Consider the following 20,984-nt stretch of genomic DNA (forward strand, 5'->3'; position numbering starts at 1 on the left):
TAAAGAGAATTCATAAGCAAATAAGTACTTATTTAAGTTATAGTGTATTATATATACACGCACACGCACACACACAGTGTTTAGAGCAGCAGTTTGTGCCACAGCTGTCCTAAATTAACATTAGAAATGACCAAATATTTTTTTATGTTTCTGTAATGGTTAATACAGCAGTAGGTAGAAGCTACCTAAATTGTATTTTTAAATTTAAAATAAATTATTGCTTTCCATAAATTTTCAAATTTACTGTTTTAAAAAAAGACTCTGTAAAAGCACAAATCTGGTTATAAAGGTGAATTCCCTTTGTTATTTGCCAGTAAGTGAGTGAGTGAGTGAGTTTGTAAGTAAATCAGTCAGTAAGTTAGTTAGTTAGTAAGTAGGCCTAAGTAAGTTAGTAAGTAAGTTCTTATTTAATTCTCTCTCTCTTTTTAAAGAAACATCATGTTGGTAAAGATTATTTTATTTTGAAGTATTCAGATGAGCGACAGGAAGCTGTTCTTATGCTGCTGAAAACAAGACGACAGTCTGTCGCAGTTACAGTGAGTCTGTAACCACCAACCAGGTGAGTTCTTTGCCCACAAAAACACACAATTCATTAAAGTTTGAAAACCTTTAGGACCTGTATGTAGTGAATGGTAATCTCGTTTTTAATGGTCTGCTAGAAAGAGACGAGCTATGGAGAGAAAGAAACAACTACTACTGGGTTTTACTTGTGTGTTTGCATTTACATTTGACACATAATTAGCTGATTCCTTTATTTAATAAACACGGAAGTGAACCCATTTCTGGGAAACGGAGGTTCCGCCGTCCCATTTGGCACTGACAAATCTGTTCGCGAAATCACGTTTCAGCTATGAATGCTGTTCAACGTGTCCTCATTTGAACTTTGAACATTTCCAGTAAATGCTGAGCAGGGAGGGACTTCTGCAGGGATGTAAACACAAATATCCTGCTGCTGCAACTACAGCCAACAGCGTACCCACTGCGCAGAGACGTCCAAACGACGTCTTTTCCAAGTCATTTTTGCACGTCTAATTTTGGTCCCCTCAAGGTGCAGACTGTTACTCCAGACGACGTCTTTCTTTCAACGTATACTTGACGTCCATTTACGACGTCCACAGTACCGCCGTGCAGGAGCTATTTCTAGTCCAAATATGGTCGTTGTGGACGTCTTTTCTACGTCAAATTATAACTCATTTTAGACTTTTACTGTACTGCTTTAGTTCCAATGCATAACCAAATTACGCTACAGTAAAATTAGCTTGTACAGGAAAACAGGTTCCTACCTTCTGGACACGATTCTACAGTCACGTTAATAATAAATCACAATCCAGTCCAGACTGTTTTTTCACCCATTTTTTATTGCACACGTCAGTTGACAATAGTTACTAGGCTACTAAACAGCAGGCAGCATAAGCCTCAAGTTAGAAAAACCGTGTTAAAAAAAATAAAAGGTACAATACAAGTACTTCAAAAATAGGGTACAAATATAATATAAATTATATACTGTATATATATTATCAATAAACCCTATATACCTGTATATATTTATTTATATATCTCTTTCTGTGTCAAACTTCACAAATTCACATGATGAAAATAAATCTGGCCCTTTCTTTCTATTTTTAGACAACTGGTTAATATTTTAACACACACATTCCCTTTGTGGGGTTTTTTAAATTAGTATTATTATTTATGATAAGATGCACAAACACCGAGGACTGCAACTACAGTGTAGAACATGTAAAACAACACTGTCACAGAATCAGTCCTGATGGCTGTGAAGCCCATAGGTGAAGCCCCCCTCCACTCCTTTGCGGTGCATGCTTCAAATGCTCTGAAGCTCCTTATTTGTTCCTCAGTGGCCAAACTGTCAAACTGCATGACTCCATCTGCAAGTACATAAAGACAAATGAAGAATAAGTGCTGGAGCCGCGGACCCATAACCGACTGTAAATAAAGCCTCGACCGGTAACAAGAAAGACGGCCGTTGTTGTGAGGTAGCTCGATGCTAACTTCGAGTAGCGTTAGCGGTTGGCATCCGCTGCTGAAACCCTCCTGCTCGTTAACACTGGAGGCCTGTTGCCGATAACGGTCGTGTAACGGCCCACGGCTCCAGCGCTTCACTCCATGTATTTATTTTTCGCTGGTTTCGTTGTACATTAAACAAAATCGGCCGTGTTCAAAAGCTAACGTTAGCAGATGTAATGCTAATTGTAGCAACAACAGGTTTGAGGTATATTAACACAGTAAAGCTAAAACGGCAAACGCTATAAATACATAAATGAACATTAAATTAACTTATGGGTCTATGGGCTGACCGAACTTACCTGCAATTTAGTGGACGCTGATTTTCGGATTGCTGTGTAGGTTGTTGTAGAGGCGGAAGGTGCACAGAGCCAAGCGGATATTATTTCTTCTTCTTCTTCTTCTTCTTCTTCTTCTTATTTTAATTGGCGGCTGGCATCCAACTTATAGGTGCATTGCCGCCACCTACCGGATTGGAGTGTGGATCATTAGATTAGCAGGAAATAAAAGAAAACAACAAACAAAACAAAAAGAACATAAAAAAAAAAAAAAAAAAAAACCTAAATCCTCTCCATTAGCCCTGTTTCCCTCAGGTATTTCCGTACATGTTTACTGACATTGTCTGATCTTTGCAATAAATTTCCTAGTGTAAAACTGACTTTCTCCCTTTGCATGAATGCTTTTAAATCTCTCCTCTCCCTCTCATACTCCTTACACTCCATCATAACATGCTCTACTGTTTCAGGTTGATTACAGTTTCTACAGTTGCCTGTGGGATGTTTCCCTATTATACTTAGTGTGCTATTGAGTCCCGTGTGCCCCAGCCTCAGACGGGTGAACACCACCTCTTCCTTCCTGCTCCTGTTCAGCACCCGTCCTCCCCCCACTTGTTTCTGTATGTTATAGAAATGCCTACCTGTTTCATTTCTGTCCCAGTACTCTTGCCATACTTTTTGCATTTGTGTTTTAATGATTGATTTCCCTTCATCTCTTCCGAGCGGGATGTTGTTATTTATTTTTTGAGACCTTACTGCCTGTTTTGCAAGTTTGTCTACCTCCTCATTGCCCTCAACCCCTGCATGAGCTGGGACCCAGACAAAACAAACTGTCTCCCCTCTACTATGAAGTTCATGCAGCAGCTGATGTATTTCCATAATTATGTCCTGCCTACATGACTTCATTGTTTTGATACTTGTTAAAGCTGCACAACTATCCGATGCTATTAATACATTTACTTTACTGTTTCCCTTTAACCACCTTAGTGCCAGTGTAATTGCCAAGAGTTCAACTGTATAAACTGAGGCATGATCTGTGGCTCTCTCCTTAATTGCCAGTCTATGCTTTGGGATGAAAACAGCTGCCCCTGTGCGTCCAGTTTTTGGGTCTTTTGACCCATCTGTGAATATTATTAATCTGTCTACATATTTCTGTTCAATATATTTTTGCACAATTTCACCTGTACCATTTTGTCCTGATTTCTTCTTGAGTTTGGTCTGAATGCCAAAATCCACCAACGGCTCCTGAAATAACCAAGGAGGTATTACTGATAAAGGAACACTCGATATATACTGTATATTACACAAACCAATGTTTTCAGCCTTTGCATTTCCCACCCAGCCCAGGTTCCTAAAGTTTGTCTTACTGTGTTCTGAACACTCATCTAATATTGCTTTTGCTGGATGTGAATTTTTGTGCCCCTGTAGATATACCCAATATGCCAGCATAAGCTTCACCCTTCTTATGCGTAGAGGTTCTTCAACCATCTCGACTTGTAGAGCTGCTACTGGGGAGGTCTTAAAAGCCCCGCTACATATCCTCAACCCTTTAGCCTGCTCTACATCCAGTTTCTTCAGATGGCTTTCTGCCGCTGACATATAAGCCACACTGCCATAATCTATCCTTGATCTCATCATAGATTGATATATATTTACTAGAGATTTCCTATTCGCACCCCAATCTCGTCCTGCCAAACACCTCATAAGGTTATTAACATTTTTACATGTATCTCTCACTTTTTCAATGTGATGCTTCCAGGTAAGTTTTTCATCAAAAAGTACACCCAAAAAACGAATCACTCTGACTTGTTCTAGTGTTTGTCCATATAATTTTATTGATATCTCCTTGTGTCTCTTAGCAAAGCATATCACCTGAGTTTTTGCAACTGATAGTTTAAACCTCCATCTACTTGCCCACTTCTCCACTTTATCAACTGCTGCCTGCAGTTTTCTCTGCAAATACTCCTGGTTTCTCCCCCTCACCCATAAAGCCCCATCATCAGCAAACAATGCCTTATTTATTCCACCTCCCACCTCCTCAAATATATCATTTATCATGCAATTAAACAATACCGGACTACACACACTCCCTTGTGGAGTTCCGTTTTCAACTTTATATACTGGCGAGTATTCCTTCCCTACTCTCACCTCTATTGTTCTTCCAAATATGAAGCCCAACACCCAGTTATATAACTTCCCCCCCACTCCCAACTTATCTAATTTGACTAACAGCCCTTCTTTCCATAACATATCATATGCCTTTTCAATATCAAAAAATACAGCAACCACTATTTCTTTGTTTGTCTGTGCTTTCCTAATATCTGATTCTAACTTCAGTACTGAATCCATGGTGTTTCTTCCTTTACGAAATCCACTTTGATATGGTGAAAAAAGATCTCTACTCTCTAAAAAATGCATTAACCTTTCTGTTACCATCTTCTCCATAGTCTTTCCTAATTGTGATGTTAGAGCAATTGGTCTATAATTTGATGGATCTGCTGCTACTTTACCGGGTTTTAATATTGGTATTATTACTGAGTGTTTCCATGCTTGCGGTACCTCCCCTGAATCCCAAACTTTGTTAAATAACTTCAATACCACTTCCAGTGACCTATTGTCCATATGATCTAACATACAATAACAAACTTCATCTTTTCCTGGTGATGACTGTCGAGTACTAGAAATGGCTCTCCTTAACTCATACATATTGAAATGCTGATCTAGGTTATCCCCTCTTGCATGTTTTTTGTTGCTAACCCAAGTATTTTGCTCTAACATATTCTGTCTTTGCTGCATCGCTTCTGTTGAAATATTTTCTGAGCTATGAACTTTAATCAACGTTTCAGCCAGTAACACTGCCTTTTCTAGACTACTAGTTGCTGTTCTGTTATCTTTCCTCAGCATTGGAATTGTTATGTTTCTTCTTATCCCACTCATTTTTTTGATCATTCCCCAAACATCTGCCATCTGTACATCCTGCCCTATCCCACTACAGTACTTCCTCCAACATGCCCTCTTAGCTGCTCTGATCGTCCTTCTCACCACTGCCTGTGCTTTTCTATACTGAATCAATGATTCCATTGTATGATGTTTCTTTAATAACCTGAAAGCCCTATTCCGTGTTTTTATTGCCATTCTGCAGTTATCATCCCACCATGGTACACTCTTCACACTTCTGCCCCCTGAAACTCTTGGGATTGCCTCATTAGCCGACTGTATTATAGCTGTGACTACTTTCTTATTCCACTCATCTACATCTGTCCATTCCCCTCCATGTAATTTCTCAAAACTATTTCTACTCATCACCTGAAAAATGTCCCACTTAGCTTTGTCTATTTTCCATCTTGGCACCCTCGTCTCTGCTTCATGTTGTATTTCTACTCCAACCTTACTAATGACTGGATAGTGATCGCTGCCCATTAACATTTCATCTAGCACTTCCCAGTCTGTGATACCTGCCATCTCATTTGACATTAAGGTTAAATCAATCGCACTCTCCTTATTCCGTGCACAATCATACCTTGTGCCCCTTCCATCATTCATGCATACTAACCCTTTGTCTTCTATTAATTCTTCCACTATTGATCCATTCACATCTGTTTTCTCACTCCCCCATAACGTGCTGTGTGCATTAAAGTCCCCACACCACACTAGTTTCCCCTGCACATCCCCCAGTACCCTATTCAGTATATCCATACTCAGTTTGTTACATGGATTATAGTAATTAATAATCATTAATTCATATTTTCCTGTCCAAATTTTTATTGTTATAGATTCATGATCCCTTCCTAATTGAACAGTATTGAACCCTATCCCATCCTTGACAAAGGTTGCTACCCCACCACCTGCTCCAGTCTCCCTATCGTTTCTTACCGTTGTGTACCCGTGTATTATAAAATCCCACTGCACTCTCATCCACGTTTCTTGGACACAGATTACACTGGGCTTATCCTGCATCCCAGAGATACACTTCTTAAACTCCTGCCCATTAGCTATAAGGCTTCTTGCATTCCATTGTAATATACTTAGGACCATGATGACCCACCACCCCATGATGATAGTTGCTGTGACGGTATCTGTGAACTGTGTGATCCTCCTTTCAACATGTCCTCCACTTCCTCCCACCCAATGGCATCCACTCCCAAATATTTCTCTGCTGCTCTCACTATTATTTTGATTTTTTCCGTTTTTTTGTCTGTTTGCGCAGTACAGTTAACAACATCAACCATGAACAGTATAAATTCTCTCTTCCCCACAATCAGAGTATCTTCCTTAACTTTTTTGCATCCTTCACATGCTCTTACTTCATGCTTATCTGTCATCCTGACATTATTCTCAGCTGGCTGTTCCCCCACCCTTCTAGCCGCATCTGCGTATGTGATCCCATGTGAAGTTTTCATTCGCTGCACTTCAGCTGCTTTCTTACTCACTTCACATCCCCTGTACGCTGAAGAATGCTCCCCTCCGCAATTACAGCACTTGAGTTTGGCTCCATTTTCACATTTCCCGTACTCGTGCTCCCCAGCACATCTCCCACACCTTTGCTTCCCCCTACACACTGCCGCAACGTGCCCATACTTCTGGCATTTATAACACCTCAATGGCGGAGGCACATATAGCCTCACATCATAACTCATGTATCCTATATACACTTTATCAGGGAGTCGTTCCTCGTCAAAAGTAAGCATTACAGATAAACTATCACATTTTTGACCTTCACGAGTTGTTTTCAGTCGCCTTGCTTCCCTCACTTTCGCTCCCTTTATATTCTCTTTTATCTGATCAGTAGATACACTCACCGGAATCCCAAAGATCACTCCTCGAGCGAGACCACCTCCACTCTTAGCTAGCGTTGCTAGTACTTTTTTCCCCTCAATTTTGTTCAGCCTGATCGCTCTCCCCAACTGCGCACTATCTCTACAGAAAACCAGCAATGCTCCACTGCGCAAAACTTTCGCACTTTTCACTTCTCCCACTTGTTTATTTATGGCTTTAGTGATGCGAACAGGGTTCCACTCCCCAAATGACGCACCTTCTTGTTCCAGTGTAATTATTATTTTGTGCTCCTCCTCACCTTTTTTCGCTTGTTCACTATCTGTCTCTTCTGACACTGAAGTCCTTCCTTTCTGTTCCCTTTCTTTGCGTTTACGCTTAGCATTCCCCCCTTTCACAACATTCCAGCCTTCGTCCCTCCCGCCACCATACTCCATCTCAAGCTCACTTCCTGATCCGTCACTTCCTTCTGCCATCTCCTGTCCATTCACAATCCGGTTCTGCCAGCCGCCTTCCAACGTCCGTGCTGCAAAATCCCCAAGCGGACATTTGAATTTCACCGGCTCTTATGATGTACCTTGATGACGCAATGCCTCAGCCAATCACAATGGCGTTGACTGTAACACCCCTCCCCCCTCCTCAAAGACACCTTTATTGTTCTAATAAACAGAATAACACTATTTTAGAAAAGAAATACAGGAAAATGTAAACAAACAAAAATATTACTTTTATTCAAAAATAATGTTTAATCACAAAATATGTCATCATGTCCATACTACTACTACTACTATTATGATGATGATGATGATAATAATAATAATAATAAATTATTATTAATAATAATAATAATAATAATGTAAATAAATAAATTACATCATGTCAAATCCCTGCACCTGTCTTAGACGTCGAAATAAGTGACCTAGCCCGACGTTCAAATGTTCAACTGCATATTGACGTCCAAGTGGGGTCATGATTAGACGTCCAAATAGCAGACCTAGTTTGCACGTCGTGAAGTGGTCCAGAATTGGTCTTGGACCGACGGACGCAATATAGACATGATCTGCACGTCTATCAGACGTCTAACGTTTGGTGGGTATATATATATATATATATATATATGTATGTATATATACATGTGTGTGTATATATATATATATATATATATGTTTATATATGTATGTATATATGTATATATGTGTGTATATGTATGTGTATGTATATATATATATATATATATATATGTGTGTATATATGTATGTGTGTATATGTATATATATATGTATATATATATATATGTATGTAGATTCATATGTGACAATAACGGCTCATTGTGTGACAGATGATTGGAAGCGTCTGTCTCACGTTCTTTAGACTCGAGCAAACGTTGCACTGCATATTTGATATCAGTTCAGTTTGACTGAATACTTTGTTGGTCAGTCTGTGGGTTTGACTCTCATCGTGGAGAAATAAAAAGACTTATTTGACAAAACAAATATTGATTTAATTTAATTTTGTGGACACAAAATGCAGTTAAATAAGTAATTTTAAACAGTAAAATCGCAATATATTGTATTGCAATACTTACTATATCGCAAAATGCTTAAAATCGGAATAATATTGTATCGTGACTCAAGTATCGTGATAAAATTGTATTGTGGGGCCTCTGGTGATTCCCACCTCTAATGTCTACAATATATCATTGTTTTTACATTACCTTTGTTAAGTGATTTTAAATTATTTTATTTTTTTGGACCCCAGGAAGACTAGCTCGCCGCATTTTGGTGACAGCTAATGGGGATCCTTTTAACAATAAACAGTAATGAGCATTTCTTAGTATGATTTTGTCAGAAAGCAGCCAGAACCCAAGTGCAAATGAGAGGCTGGATACAAAAATATCTCAGGAGATTTGGAATTGAAAGAAAAACTCAAAACGAGGCTTGATTCAGAGGTTAAGATGCCGAGCCGTAGACTTTATTACTCTATGGTGCACATTTTAGTTGACTAAAATGTAAAAAATAACATAAAATGTAATGCCGTATATAAGCAACACATTTTTATAATTCAGGAATACAAATTGCTTTGGGCCTACACCAACATTCAATGAATCTCATGAAGAGCCTCATGTGGCTCCGGAGCCACAGGTTGCCTACCCCTGATCTAGGGCTACAACTAATGATTATTGATGAATCTGCTGAAGATATTGATCTATAAAATATCAATTAGACTTCCCCAGAGCCCAAGATGTTCTCACCACATCCACAAAATGTCCATGTAGTGTTGCAGGTGTGAGACATGTCCATCACTGTTGTCCAAGACAAGGGAGTGACTGTGATCAACCTGGAGATGGACAGGACGAGCAAGTTGCCGCTGCTGTGTCAGATCCTCAAGACTCTTTGCTGCAGCATGCAGAGCTGCTCTCTGTTCAGGAGGGCCAATGGTCTGATGGAGTCCAACACAGTCTCAGCTCTCGGGGTAAGAAACACTGAAATGTATTGATGTTTGGTATTAAGTGGTGGAGGAAGTATTCAGGTTGTAGATTTAAGTAAAAGTACTAATGTCACACTGTAAAAAAAAAACACTGTGCAATGAAATGGTTACTTATGTTAAAGTATGTATATGTAATCAGGAAAATATACTTTAAGGATGATAATTAAAGCACTCAGTAAATATAAGGATGTAAGGAGGTTTTTCTACATTAATTATAGGAACCTTCCTTCTTTTGATCATTTTGTTTGAAAAATGACTTACTTACTTACTGAAATGAAACATTTTTTAAAAACATAGCTAATATAATCAGTAGTAATGGACAAGGGATGATAATTATGGGGGGGGGATTTCAATACTATACAGAATGGTAAATTAGACAGGTTGCCACCAGAAAGGGGACCAAATACAAAATAAAACAAAGTCCTAAATAATGTTATGAAAGAATTAGGCCTTATTGATCCATGGAGACATGATAACCCCAAAGGAAGGGAGTTTACCTTCTATTCTAACCCACATGGTAGTTATTCGAGAATAGACTTATTTTGCGTGTCAAAACAACATATACACAAAATCAAAAATTGCAGTATAGAACCAATAACTATAAGTGACCATGCTCCTATCACACTATCTCTTGAGCTGGGCAGGGAACCCTTCTTTAAGTACTGGAGACTCAATGTGTCGATCTTATCAAATGAAAAGGTTGTCAAAGGACTAAAGCAAAATCTAAAGGAATATTTTCAAATAAATGACAATGGCGAGGTCTCACCATCAATTCTGTGGGAGGGAGGAAAAGCAGTCATAAGAGGGAAAATCATAGAAATAACATCCAGACTGAAAAAAGCTCGACTGGAACAGCAAGGAAAGCTAGAAAGCAAAATCAGAGAGTTGGAGTTAGAACATAAAAGGACATCTCAAAATTCCATCCTCCTCGAATTAAATAAAATCAGGCGTGAGTTAGATGAACTTTTAACATATAAAGCAGAAGGAGCTCTTCGTTTTTTAAATCAGAGATATTATGAAATGGGCAACAGAGCAAGCCGGTTATTGGCTTTCCAACTGCGAAAAGCTCAAACAAATAGATTAATCACAAAAATTAGACATCCCAGTTCGAAACTAATCATGGCAAAGCCAACAGAAATTGCGGAAACTTTTGCAGAATATTATAAAAATGTATACAGCGACTCAGAGTCTAATCTTATTGAAACCAAAACACAAGAATTCTTCAAAAAACTACGTTTACCAGCATTAACTGTAGAAGAAGCATCTGAAATGATAAAAGCAATTTCATTACAAGAAATAGCCAATACTATAAAAACTCTTAAGAATAACAAATCCCCAGGTACAGATGGCTTCCCAGGAGAATTTTACAAAAGTTTTGCAGAAGAGATAACTCCAGTATTATGCAAAGTGTTTTATTATGCTCTATCAACAGGAAACCCCCCAGACACCTGGTCAGAAGCCATAATTTCCGTGATACATAAAGAGGGCAAAGACCCGGCTTTATGTGAAGGATATAGGCCGGTTAGTTTGCTTTGTAATGATTTAAAAATATTAACAAACATACTAGCACAGAGATTGCAACAACATATAACTAAATTAATCAAACCAGATCAAACCGGGTTTATCCCGGGAAGACAGGGGGCTAACAACATCAGGAGAACATTAAATATTATATCAAATGCTAAAAACATCCTCCAACCGACCTTGCTGCTTAGTCTAGATGCACAAAAGGCATTTGACCGCGTGAAGTGGAACTTCTTATACCAAACATTGGAGGTTTTTGGATTTCATTCAAAGTTTATTGACTGGGTTAAAACTGTTTATAAAAATCCAAAATCACGGATCAGAGTTAATGGCTGTTGCTCTGACTTTTTCTACCTCAAAAGAGGAGTCAGGCAAGGTGATTGCCTGAGTCCGCTGCTGTTTGCTGCAAGTATTGAACCATTAGCAGAGTCAATCAGACAAAATAAAAACATAAAAGGAATAAAAGATGAAGGGGGCATAGAACACAAAACATCGCTATTTGTATTTATTGTATTTATTATTATATATATTATATATATTTATTAACATATATAAGCGAGCCCTCCACATCTGTACCAGCTCTACTAGACAACCTGAAAGAATATGGTGAAATGTCAGGGTACTTGACAAATGAAACCAAATCAATGGCTATGGTGCTCTCAGGAAAATGTCCAGTGGACCTTAAAGAAAAGGTCCAATTTAAATGGCCTGAAAAAGGATTTAGATACCTAGGTATAACTATTACTCCTGATACAGCACAGCTATTTGAAGCTAACTATGGGAAACTGATAACCGTGATAAAAGATGATTTGGCAAGATGGGAGGTTTTACCCTTGAATCTGGTGGGAAGAGTAGAAACAGTAAGAATGAACATACTGCCAAGACTGTTGTTCTTGTTCCAATCATTGCCAATTGTAATTCCTGGAGCTTTTCTAAAAAAATTGGATAAAATCATATCAAAATTTGTATGGCAAAATAAGAAGGCAAGAATTAAATACAAGACGCTTCTCAATAAGAAAGAGAAGGGAGGGCTGAACTTGCCTAACTTAAGAAACTACTATTGGGCAGCTCAACTTAGAGCCTTAGTTATGTGGATCACTAAAGAGAAAGATTCATTGTGGGTTGTGGATCACTAAAGAGAAAGATTCATTGTGGGTGGAGATGGAACAAAATGCATGTCAAAAAGTATCTTTAGAATCACTCCCATTTTTGAATGTAAAGGCTCGGAGGAAACTCAGCATGGGCAATGAATGGATCAGGGGAACAATGAAAATCTGGTCAGCAGTACGAAAGAGGCTGAAAATGTCAAATTCTGTAAGTAGGGCCACAATAATAGCAAAGAACCCAGATTTTGTACCAACTACCATGGATTCGGGCTTTAACAAATGGGCAACCAAGGGGCTAATATATATAGACCAAATGTTTCAGGGACGAACATTGAAATCATTTACACAAATCCAGAAAGATTTTAACCTACCAGCTAATGATTTCTATAAATTTTTACAGCTAAGAGACTATTTACAAAAACACCAGGAATGGGAGAACATTTGTAAGACACCTTCTAAATTAGAGGAAGTGTTGTAATAGCAAAAATGTATAAAGCACTACAACATGAATCTAATGACAACAACTTAGACATCAAAGAAAAATGGGAGCTGGAAGCCAACATTATAATATCAGATGAACATTGGGAGGAAACATTTAAAGAGGGACACAAATTAACAAATAGCCCATCATGGAGGGAATTTGATTGGAAAATCAAAATGCGCTACTTCAACACTCCGGTTATTACATCAAAATACAGCAATACAACTGATCTATGCTGGAGGGAGTGTGGAGCGGTGGGTGATACTACCCATATATTTTGGGATTGCCCAAAAATAAAAGATTACTGGGGGAATATTCAGAAGGAAATTAAACAAATTATGGGTATTAACCTCCCTATGGAACCAGCACTGTACATTTTGGGCATAACACCTGATAGCATGACAGACAAGAGCTCTAAATATTTACTAAGAATCCTGCTGCTGACCGCAAAAAAGACAATAACAACTTCCTGGTTGAAACCACAGCCTCCAAGTATAGCACAATGGAGAGACAGGGTAAAAAAGGTGTTTATTATGGAGAAAATCACAGCAAGACTACAGTTGAAGTCAGGCCTGTTTGATAAAAGGTGGTCATTATTAAAACAAGCAATGCCAAAACTCTAATCACCTCCACTTCTTTTTTTTTTCTTTTTTTTTTTCTCTATTTGTACTGTGTTTTGTTCTTCTAGCTTGTAACTGCTCGTACTTTGTATTGTAGATTTACATTCTGTACTGTTATTTATTTATTTACTTATTTTGTGCTTGAACAGTACCCCTACTAGGGCAGAGTGTTGAGCAGGGCGAGTGCAACTGTTTACAATGCACATCTCCTCTATGTGCGTCAGATATGTGTTTGTTTATATGTATGTATGTGCGTATATGTCAAATAAAAAATAAGTTCAAAAAAAAAAAAAAAAAAAAAAATGACTTACTTACGTTATTAGAAAAAATAATTGCCAATTAATTTTGTCAATCAACTACTTGATGAATGACTAATAATTTAAGTTGTACTTCATTTATGGGTCAGTGACAAATAAGGGTTGGCAAGATGTCAAATGGTGTAACCACAAAAGAATGAGAAATATTAACAAGAAAATTTCCTCTGGGGAAATTCTGAAAGGGCCACTGCCGGTGTGTTCACGATGATGAGATTCCTCAGAGATCTCAAACTATGCCCTTTAACCTCAAAATGTGTGTGTGTGTGTGTGTGTGTGTGTGTGTGTGTGTGTGTGTGTGTGTGTGTGTGTGTGTATCTGTAAATGTAATCACACCAAAGATCAATGGCAATCAGAGCAGAGCAATCAACAGAATTAACTGACACCTGAATGTTCCGGCCCAGTGACAGCAGCCAGAGGTGGACAGACTGGAATTTCTGGCCTCGAACAGAAAGCATTTTTGGCAAAACCATAATACCTATCATTGATCCGACTTCACTTTGAGCGTCCTGAGTTCTTCCTGAACGTCTACATATGTTTGTTTTTTTAAGAAAAATGAAAAAATAGCTTTGTTAGAGCAATCTAAAAAAACTGTTACATCTCCCTTTTTCAGAAATCTTCCTGCGTTTTTAATATGGGAGCCAATGAGGCTTTTTGGTGCGTGTTGGTGGGGCATCTGTGCGTCCTACGCCCAAACTATAACTCTGACAGCTTTACCAGAGGATTGTGAGTGAGAAGACAAATTTTCCTACGTTTCTATATATAAATTATTTCTGCAGAGTGGAATTTGCGGCCTGGAGCGCAGTTTTCAAATTTATTTTTTGGCAATTTTTTTCTCTCCCTCTACACTCTGGCGATGATGTCACACACTGAGACACGAACATTCTGTGCAATACACACCCATTATAAAAAGAATCAAAAATGATCATGGTGATTGAACAGGGATTGATAAAAAACTATATAACCTATCAAAACTTACGACTTATGTCGCGAAAAAAAAGTGTATTCCGTAGAGAAAAGAGATGGCACACCGATCCTGACTAAACCGCACGTTTTGATATAAAATAACTAGTTGCGGGACGAAATTGTGTCCGGAAGAGGAAGAAAAAAGCTAGTGCTGTAGGGGCCAGTGCTCGGTGTGATTGCCCTGTGGCCCTAAATTCTTTATTCACCAGTGTATTTAAGTGGAATTATAGATATAATAACTTAATTTAAAAAAAAACATCAAATGGCATTTTTTTGAGTATTTTCAATATTCAATATTGAGCAGAACATATTCTAAAAAAACATTTTTTTCTAAAGTTTTGACAAATTATGTAAAATTTGTTATATCCCATAGTGTTGCAATGGACACGTGGATTGTATTTTTTTCCTCATTTTAGTTCACATTTATTTTCCTGTATATAATCAGATTTTTACGGGGAAAAATTAACTGATTATACCAACTGACACTGGGTTAGATCACGTCATTGACCCTTATAACAAAAAAACATATTTTATAAGCCGTTCATATGTTTTGTAGTCAGAGATTTGTGAAGGAGATGAATCTGAACGTCAGATAAATGTAGAGTAGTAAAAAGTATAATTTCTTTCTGTGTAGTGGAGTAGAAGTACAAGTACCTTAAATGTGTACTTAAGTAGTTGCACATTCCTTGAGTTAAGATGGTAAGTTTTTATAAGACAAAGAGATTTAACTGTTTTTAATCTTTTTACAGTCCATACAGATCATGGTGGGCCTGTTCAACATCGGACTGGGACCAGGACGAATAAGTCTACATCCTGAGGATTTTGTACATTTGGGAGTTGCTTACTGGCTGGGTGGTGTGGTAATTATTATTTAAATAATTTAACTGCAGGCCCTGTTCACACCTGTCATTAACATGCTGATGACACCAAGGTTATAACAGTTAACGAAAACTTACAAAATAACGAAAACTAGAATTGAAAAAAATGTTTTAACTGAAATTAAATAAAAAATATGAGTTTTTATAAAAGTGATGACTAACTGAAAAACTAACAAAAATTATAGTGAAAATTGCCTTCGTTTTTGTCTTTGTCAACTTTTTTCATACATAAAGCTTCTATTTCTCCACCGCTGAGTGTGTGTATTCCTGCTTTGTGGGCTCCTGGGAGAAGCGCGAGTGAAATTACCATAATGACACCATATTGACTGTAAAGAGCAAGCTCAGCTTTCAGAAAACATTTTGCTGATAGCATAAACCGTTTAGTTATTATGGTAAAAGTGTCGCCGGGGCAACACTCTGTACACTTTGGATGTTCTTCTTTCACTGTGTGCAAGTGAAAGTCTTCAATTCAACCATATTATAATTTACATATTACAAATCACATTTTTTTTGCGGCGGCGCTGAAAATCCAGCAGCGGTTGCAGAATACATGTAGGGAAACACTACATAATCGTTTTTGGTTGATATGAAATATATTCACTATAATTTTAGTTAGTTTAAGTTAGTTTTGAAACCACATAATGCAGTTTCAGTTAGTTATCTTTTTTTTTTTTTAAACTCATTTTTATTTTTATTTCAGTTGAGGAAAATGTGTTTTCAATTCTAGTTTTCGTTATTTCATTAGTTTTGTTAACTATAATAACCTTGGTCCTTTCAAATCATCTGGGGCCGGTATTTCAAAAGTGATCAGATAGGATTATCCTGGTTGGATAGGATTAAATCTAGATCTGATCTGAAAACTGGGTATTTCAAACACGGATCCAGATAACCCTGATCCTGAAGATCAGGATTTCGCTCCGGTAATCCAATCCTCCCTTGAATCCAGATAAAAGGCTGGATTTGGGTATTTCAAAACTCAAGGCAGATATCTGGATCAACTTGGTACCAAAATTTCAGGATCATCCTGATCCCACCTCAGAGGTGGATTTCACTTAGATTGACAAAGTCTCAGCTCCACTTCTCCTAGATATTTTTAGTCAAGATGTTCATTTCACTTAATCAAGTGTTAGTGTTTTACTTTTAATAATTAAAGTAGCCTAATTGAAAGAAATTTAAAGCATAGTAAAATATTTGACCCCACTTTCTGAAATTGCTGTAAATATATCATGCAGCACATTGAAGCACTTTCAAGGTATATTTTCATGCTTCTGATTATTGAAGACAAATTCTGTCAAACTTAAAAATGTACCTTTAAAATGTCTGGAAATAGCTTGAATGTGATTTTTAAAACATGCAGTAAGGTGTTTGTGTACAAACTGATTATTCTACTTCATCAAATCAGATTATATTTTGCTATAAATGACCATAATTATGTTTAGTGAGAGTCTTCTATATAAGGGAGACAAATTAGGATGAAAAATGTTTCTTATTGTATCACTGACCAAGCTATATAGCATGAAAGTAATGCAATTACAATTTCAAGCAGTTTCAATAACTTTATTCAGAATACAATAACATTGAATGGATCAATACAATTAAAGTGTTTCCAAGGATTTCCATCACTCATAGAGACCCGGTTGTCCTTAATAGCTGAGAGGTCCATGGCTGTGAGTGACTCTGAAAGTAAGAAAGAGAAGGTGTATGAGTATATCTTTACGTACACAAAGCATGACATCATCACCAGCATTACTGGAGCATTCTGACACTTCTGAATGACCCGTATAGTTAATACCGTGTAACGTTACGTTTCCTAAGTACTGCAGCAGCCTGCTCTGTACACATGGAGCAGATTTTTTTTTTAAGTCTGCCGTGTTGCCAATAATGTAACGCTAATAAACTCTAAACAAGTTGGTGTTAGTTTAAAGAGTTAAGGTATGATGTACGTCCGATTAGTTCCTTTATAAGTTAAACCATAGACTAAAATTAATCAACAAAGCAGCTACCTCGCTAGCCCGCTAGCTACTTAACACACAGGTCAATGAAGCCGAGTTAGCACGGTCGTGTCTCAATTAGAGATAGCTGCGGCCTGGTTTTAATTAGGTGACAATTCAAGAAGTTGGCTAGCATGATATGTTGGTTGGCGTTCGTATGGTCTTAAAACTGCTTCACATTAGATGACTGTTAACTTACACTTTTGACGTGAAAGTGGTGCTCCCTGCTCCTTTCGTCAGGTAGTCCGCCATGTTTCGATCCCAGAGTCGGAGACACGACAAGATTTGGAAATCCAGATCCGCCCACATGGACGTCACGGTGATCCACTCTGCCAATGTTTTGAAATACTCAGATAAAGTCAGCAGGATCACCTTGATCCATGACTGAGAAAAAGGAGGATTTCGTTATCCGGATTATCCTGATCCGGATTACAAATTTTGAAATACCGGCCCCTGGGCAGAACTTTGTTCTTATGTGTCCAAAAATGATTGTTCGATTGGTCAGAAATTTGAATTTGAATGAGACGTGTGCTGCAGTGGGAGGGCCCTGTGACGACTTCCCAGGAGTTCTGCAGTGGATTTCCTCATTAATTATGAAATGTCCTGTCCAGAAAGAACTTTTTTCTTGTTCTCTAGAACAGAACAAATTTCTCTGTTCTGGAGTATGTAAAGGGCTTTAGAGGCGTGTTTCTGGTGATGTGCTCCACTCAGTGCTGCTCAAACAAATAACATACTACACATTATTTCTGTCTCGCTGACTCCACTGGTTCACATTGGTCCCGGCTTGAACAGTCTCGCCAGTTTAACACCTCTGTTGCTTACATTGTTTTATCAGAATCAATTAACAGAGAATATAACTGGTTTTACATAGATTTTTTTCTTTTCTTATGTCCTCTCTTCAGTTCATCGTAAGTGGAATCGTGTCCCTTCTTGCCAACAGGTTCCCCTGTCTCTTCTCGGTAAGTAAAGACCACAGACATGGACCCCGTTATGTTACAGCTGATGGATGGAAATTTTAAGGTTTAATAACTTCTCCAACTATTATTACATGACATGAACACATCATAAGCACTGCGCCAAGTGTGACATCGATCAGATGAATGATTGTCGAGAAACTTGACGCACACAGATTCCTGGATTTAAAGATAGATGAAATACTTGATAACACCATATTCGTACGTATTGTTTATACTGTTTATATTTTCATATATATTTCAATAACTTTTGTATGTACATTTTCTATTCAAGCTGCTGTCTTTTGACTTAATATATCTATATTTTCGTACATTGTTTGATCTTATGCACTAATACACCATAGCAGGTTCCTTGTATGTGGAAACCTACTTTCACATTGTGATTGATGGTGAGACAGACTTGAAGGAAATGTGTAAGAACGTAGCAGTCTTTCCTCTCAGGTGGGCTTTGCTGTGTTGATGAACATCATCGGATCCATCTTCTCCAGTATTGGCATCAGGCGGTACGCCTTGGACACAGCAGATATCTCTACCTTCCAGTTCTGTGACGAGGACAATCTCCACAGAAACTATTGCGGAAATGTGGCTCGCCTCTACAGGGTAAGCTTACTTTAAAGCATGAACTTGGCTTTATGCTTTGTTTTCCTTATTGTCAACAAATCAAAGGGGCCAAACCCCTTTATATTAATATATGGACAACAATGGACACGGGGAGACTGACCAATAGGAAATTCTGTCAAAGCCCAGAACGGCCCTCCCACAGACCCTGACTGTGGGCTTTGTGGTTCATAAGAAAAAAATCAGATGAGCAAAATTAATGTCAAAACAACAGGGGCAACAAACCGATCATTGATAACACTCATTCGATCATTGAAACAGCTTTTATTTGCTTTAATGTTTTAGAATAAATACCTTTTAATTACGAATGCTGTCTATTCAATGTTGTATATTATGAACGATATGCCATCCTCTTCTGTGACAAGAATTCACGATTCCTTCAACCACTATTAGATATTAATATGGTAATTTGATTATAATTATATTCATAATTAATAATCAGTGTTCCAAATTGATAGTTTAATAACTTTATGAGACTGATTTAGGTGAATTGGCTATATTTTCTCTGTTTTACAGAGTGGTGCCCCTACGAGCTATGACTTAGAGTAAATCAAGTCATATCATTTCTTATAATTAATAATTATTTATGATACTTATTAATAATTTGAATAGCCATCTAACCACACTTTTGAACCGTGAGATCCACACAAGTGTTGCTCAGGTTCATCCCTGCATATTTGGTATCCTTATGGGAGGGATAGCATTTATGATAACTCCCTTTTATTAATATATTTGACACCCCGTGCAAGGTCATCATTTATTCATAAAAGAGCCATCCTTAATTCCCAACATTTTAGGTGATCCTTGATGAAGGCAACTGGTATCTGTAACCAGATACCCCAACATAGTTGACGCCCCGTTGCGTAGTAACAACACAATTAAAAAAATAAATATCTATTGTTGTCTACATTTTAGACAACTTCTTATTTCATGTTCAACATTTAAAACTGACTTTGGCAGTTTCACAGTTTCTCAGTGCAGAAATATCTGTTTTACGTTTGATTAAACCTTATAAACCATAAATCCTCTTTTCATTAAATTGGATTCTTACTTTTTTTTTTTTGTTTATTTCTTGTCTCCATCAGCGTCTGGTGATAGGCATGGACATCTCTATGATCGTCCTGACCGTTCTTCAGCTGATTGTCTGCATCACTGTTACTGTTCTGGGCATCAGGGTTCTGTTCTACCTGAGGAACAAAGAGGTATGAACCAGGACTTTATTATGAGGGGCCATATAGGCCACAATTCATATCTTCCCTCTCACATTCACCAAAAATACTTCTCACATTCACAATTTTACCTCTCACAATCACAAAAAATACATCTCACAGTGTATGTGAGAGGTAAAAGTGTGTATGTGAGAGGTAAAAGTGTGTATGTGAGTAAAAGATCGGTAGATTCAAGGTTGGGAAAAAGATCGGAAAAAGATTGGAAAGATCAGTAGAGCTAGTAGTATTCCTGCTGGACCACGTTATGAGCATTGACTTTGTTTTGTGTCAGCAGGACGCCAGACATGACCAGCCGGAGATGAAGGAAGCCCTCCTGACTGGTCCTGTTACTTAAAATCAATTCATAAATCATCCAAACGCAAAGATGTAGAGTGTGATGATCAATGTGGACTTTTAGTATATCAGCTTCAAATAACCAAAAACGGCTTCTTCTTTATTTTCTTCTTTTTTTAAATTGAATTTAATTAAAATTTTCAATTATGTGATAAAAATAAACTTCCGCTCTTAGTTTCTGAATGATGCTTTAAAAAACTTTTGTGAATAAAAGTTAAAAAAAATAAAAGGGTGAAAATGTTTTTAAGTTTTTCAAATTTCAAGAATTTAATTCCACCAGAGCAGAGAGGAAAGAGACATCGTGAGAAATGGAAAGTTAAGTGTAAGTCCACCTTAAGCAGAGTCCAAACAATGGCTCCATCAATGCATGTATTGCATGTATTCTGGCCA

The 20,984-nt window shown here is 37.6% G+C and overlaps 1 protein-coding gene and 1 long non-coding RNA gene across 3 annotated transcripts; one reads left to right on the plus strand and one right to left on the minus strand.

The window, feature by feature from the left end:
• Positions 1 to 468: 468 nt before the first annotated feature.
• LOC131977039 (uncharacterized) lies at positions 469 to 20,832 on the plus strand. 2 transcript variants are annotated; one of them, XM_059340296.1, is made up of 7 exons: positions 469 to 559; positions 9,349 to 9,545; positions 15,321 to 15,431; positions 18,343 to 18,399; positions 18,856 to 19,014; positions 20,118 to 20,234; positions 20,533 to 20,832. In XM_059340296.1, the coding sequence occupies exons 2-7, from the start codon at positions 9,366 to 9,368 to the stop codon at positions 20,593 to 20,595; spliced, it is 687 nt and encodes a 228-aa protein (XP_059196279.1). In that variant the 5' UTR covers positions 469 to 559; positions 9,349 to 9,365; the 3' UTR covers positions 20,596 to 20,832. The 2 variants fall into 2 exon arrangements, with proteins under 2 accessions (XP_059196279.1, XP_059196281.1); XM_059340298.1 differs by having other exon boundaries at positions 20,536 to 20,832.
• Positions 922 to 3,544, minus strand: LOC131977041 (uncharacterized). The gene is made up of 3 exons (XR_009394846.1): positions 3,488 to 3,544; positions 2,328 to 2,490; positions 922 to 1,889 (listed from the first exon to the last, which is right to left on the minus strand). It is a non-coding gene; the product is annotated as an uncharacterized LOC131977041 (long non-coding RNA).
• Positions 20,833 to 20,984: the final 152 nt, after the last annotated feature.

The sequence above is a fragment of the Centropristis striata genome, chromosome 8 (genome assembly GCF_030273125.1).
Source record: "Centropristis striata isolate RG_2023a ecotype Rhode Island chromosome 8, C.striata_1.0, whole genome shotgun sequence".
Lineage (NCBI taxonomy): Eukaryota > Metazoa > Chordata > Actinopteri > Perciformes > Serranidae > Centropristis > Centropristis striata.

Excerpts from the sequence above, each read along its gene's own strand:
- LOC131977039 (XM_059340296.1), top strand. The coding sequence starts at position 9,366 with ATGTCCATCACTGTTGTCCAAGACAAGGGAGTGACTGTGATCAACCTG. Across the intron at positions 9,546-15,320 it reads ACACAGTCTCAGCTCTCGGG|TCCATACAGATCATGGTGGG; the intron begins GTAAGAAACACT and ends ATCTTTTTACAG. Across the intron at positions 15,432-18,342 it reads CTTACTGGCTGGGTGGTGTG|TTCATCGTAAGTGGAATCGT; the intron begins GTAATTATTATT and ends TCCTCTCTTCAG.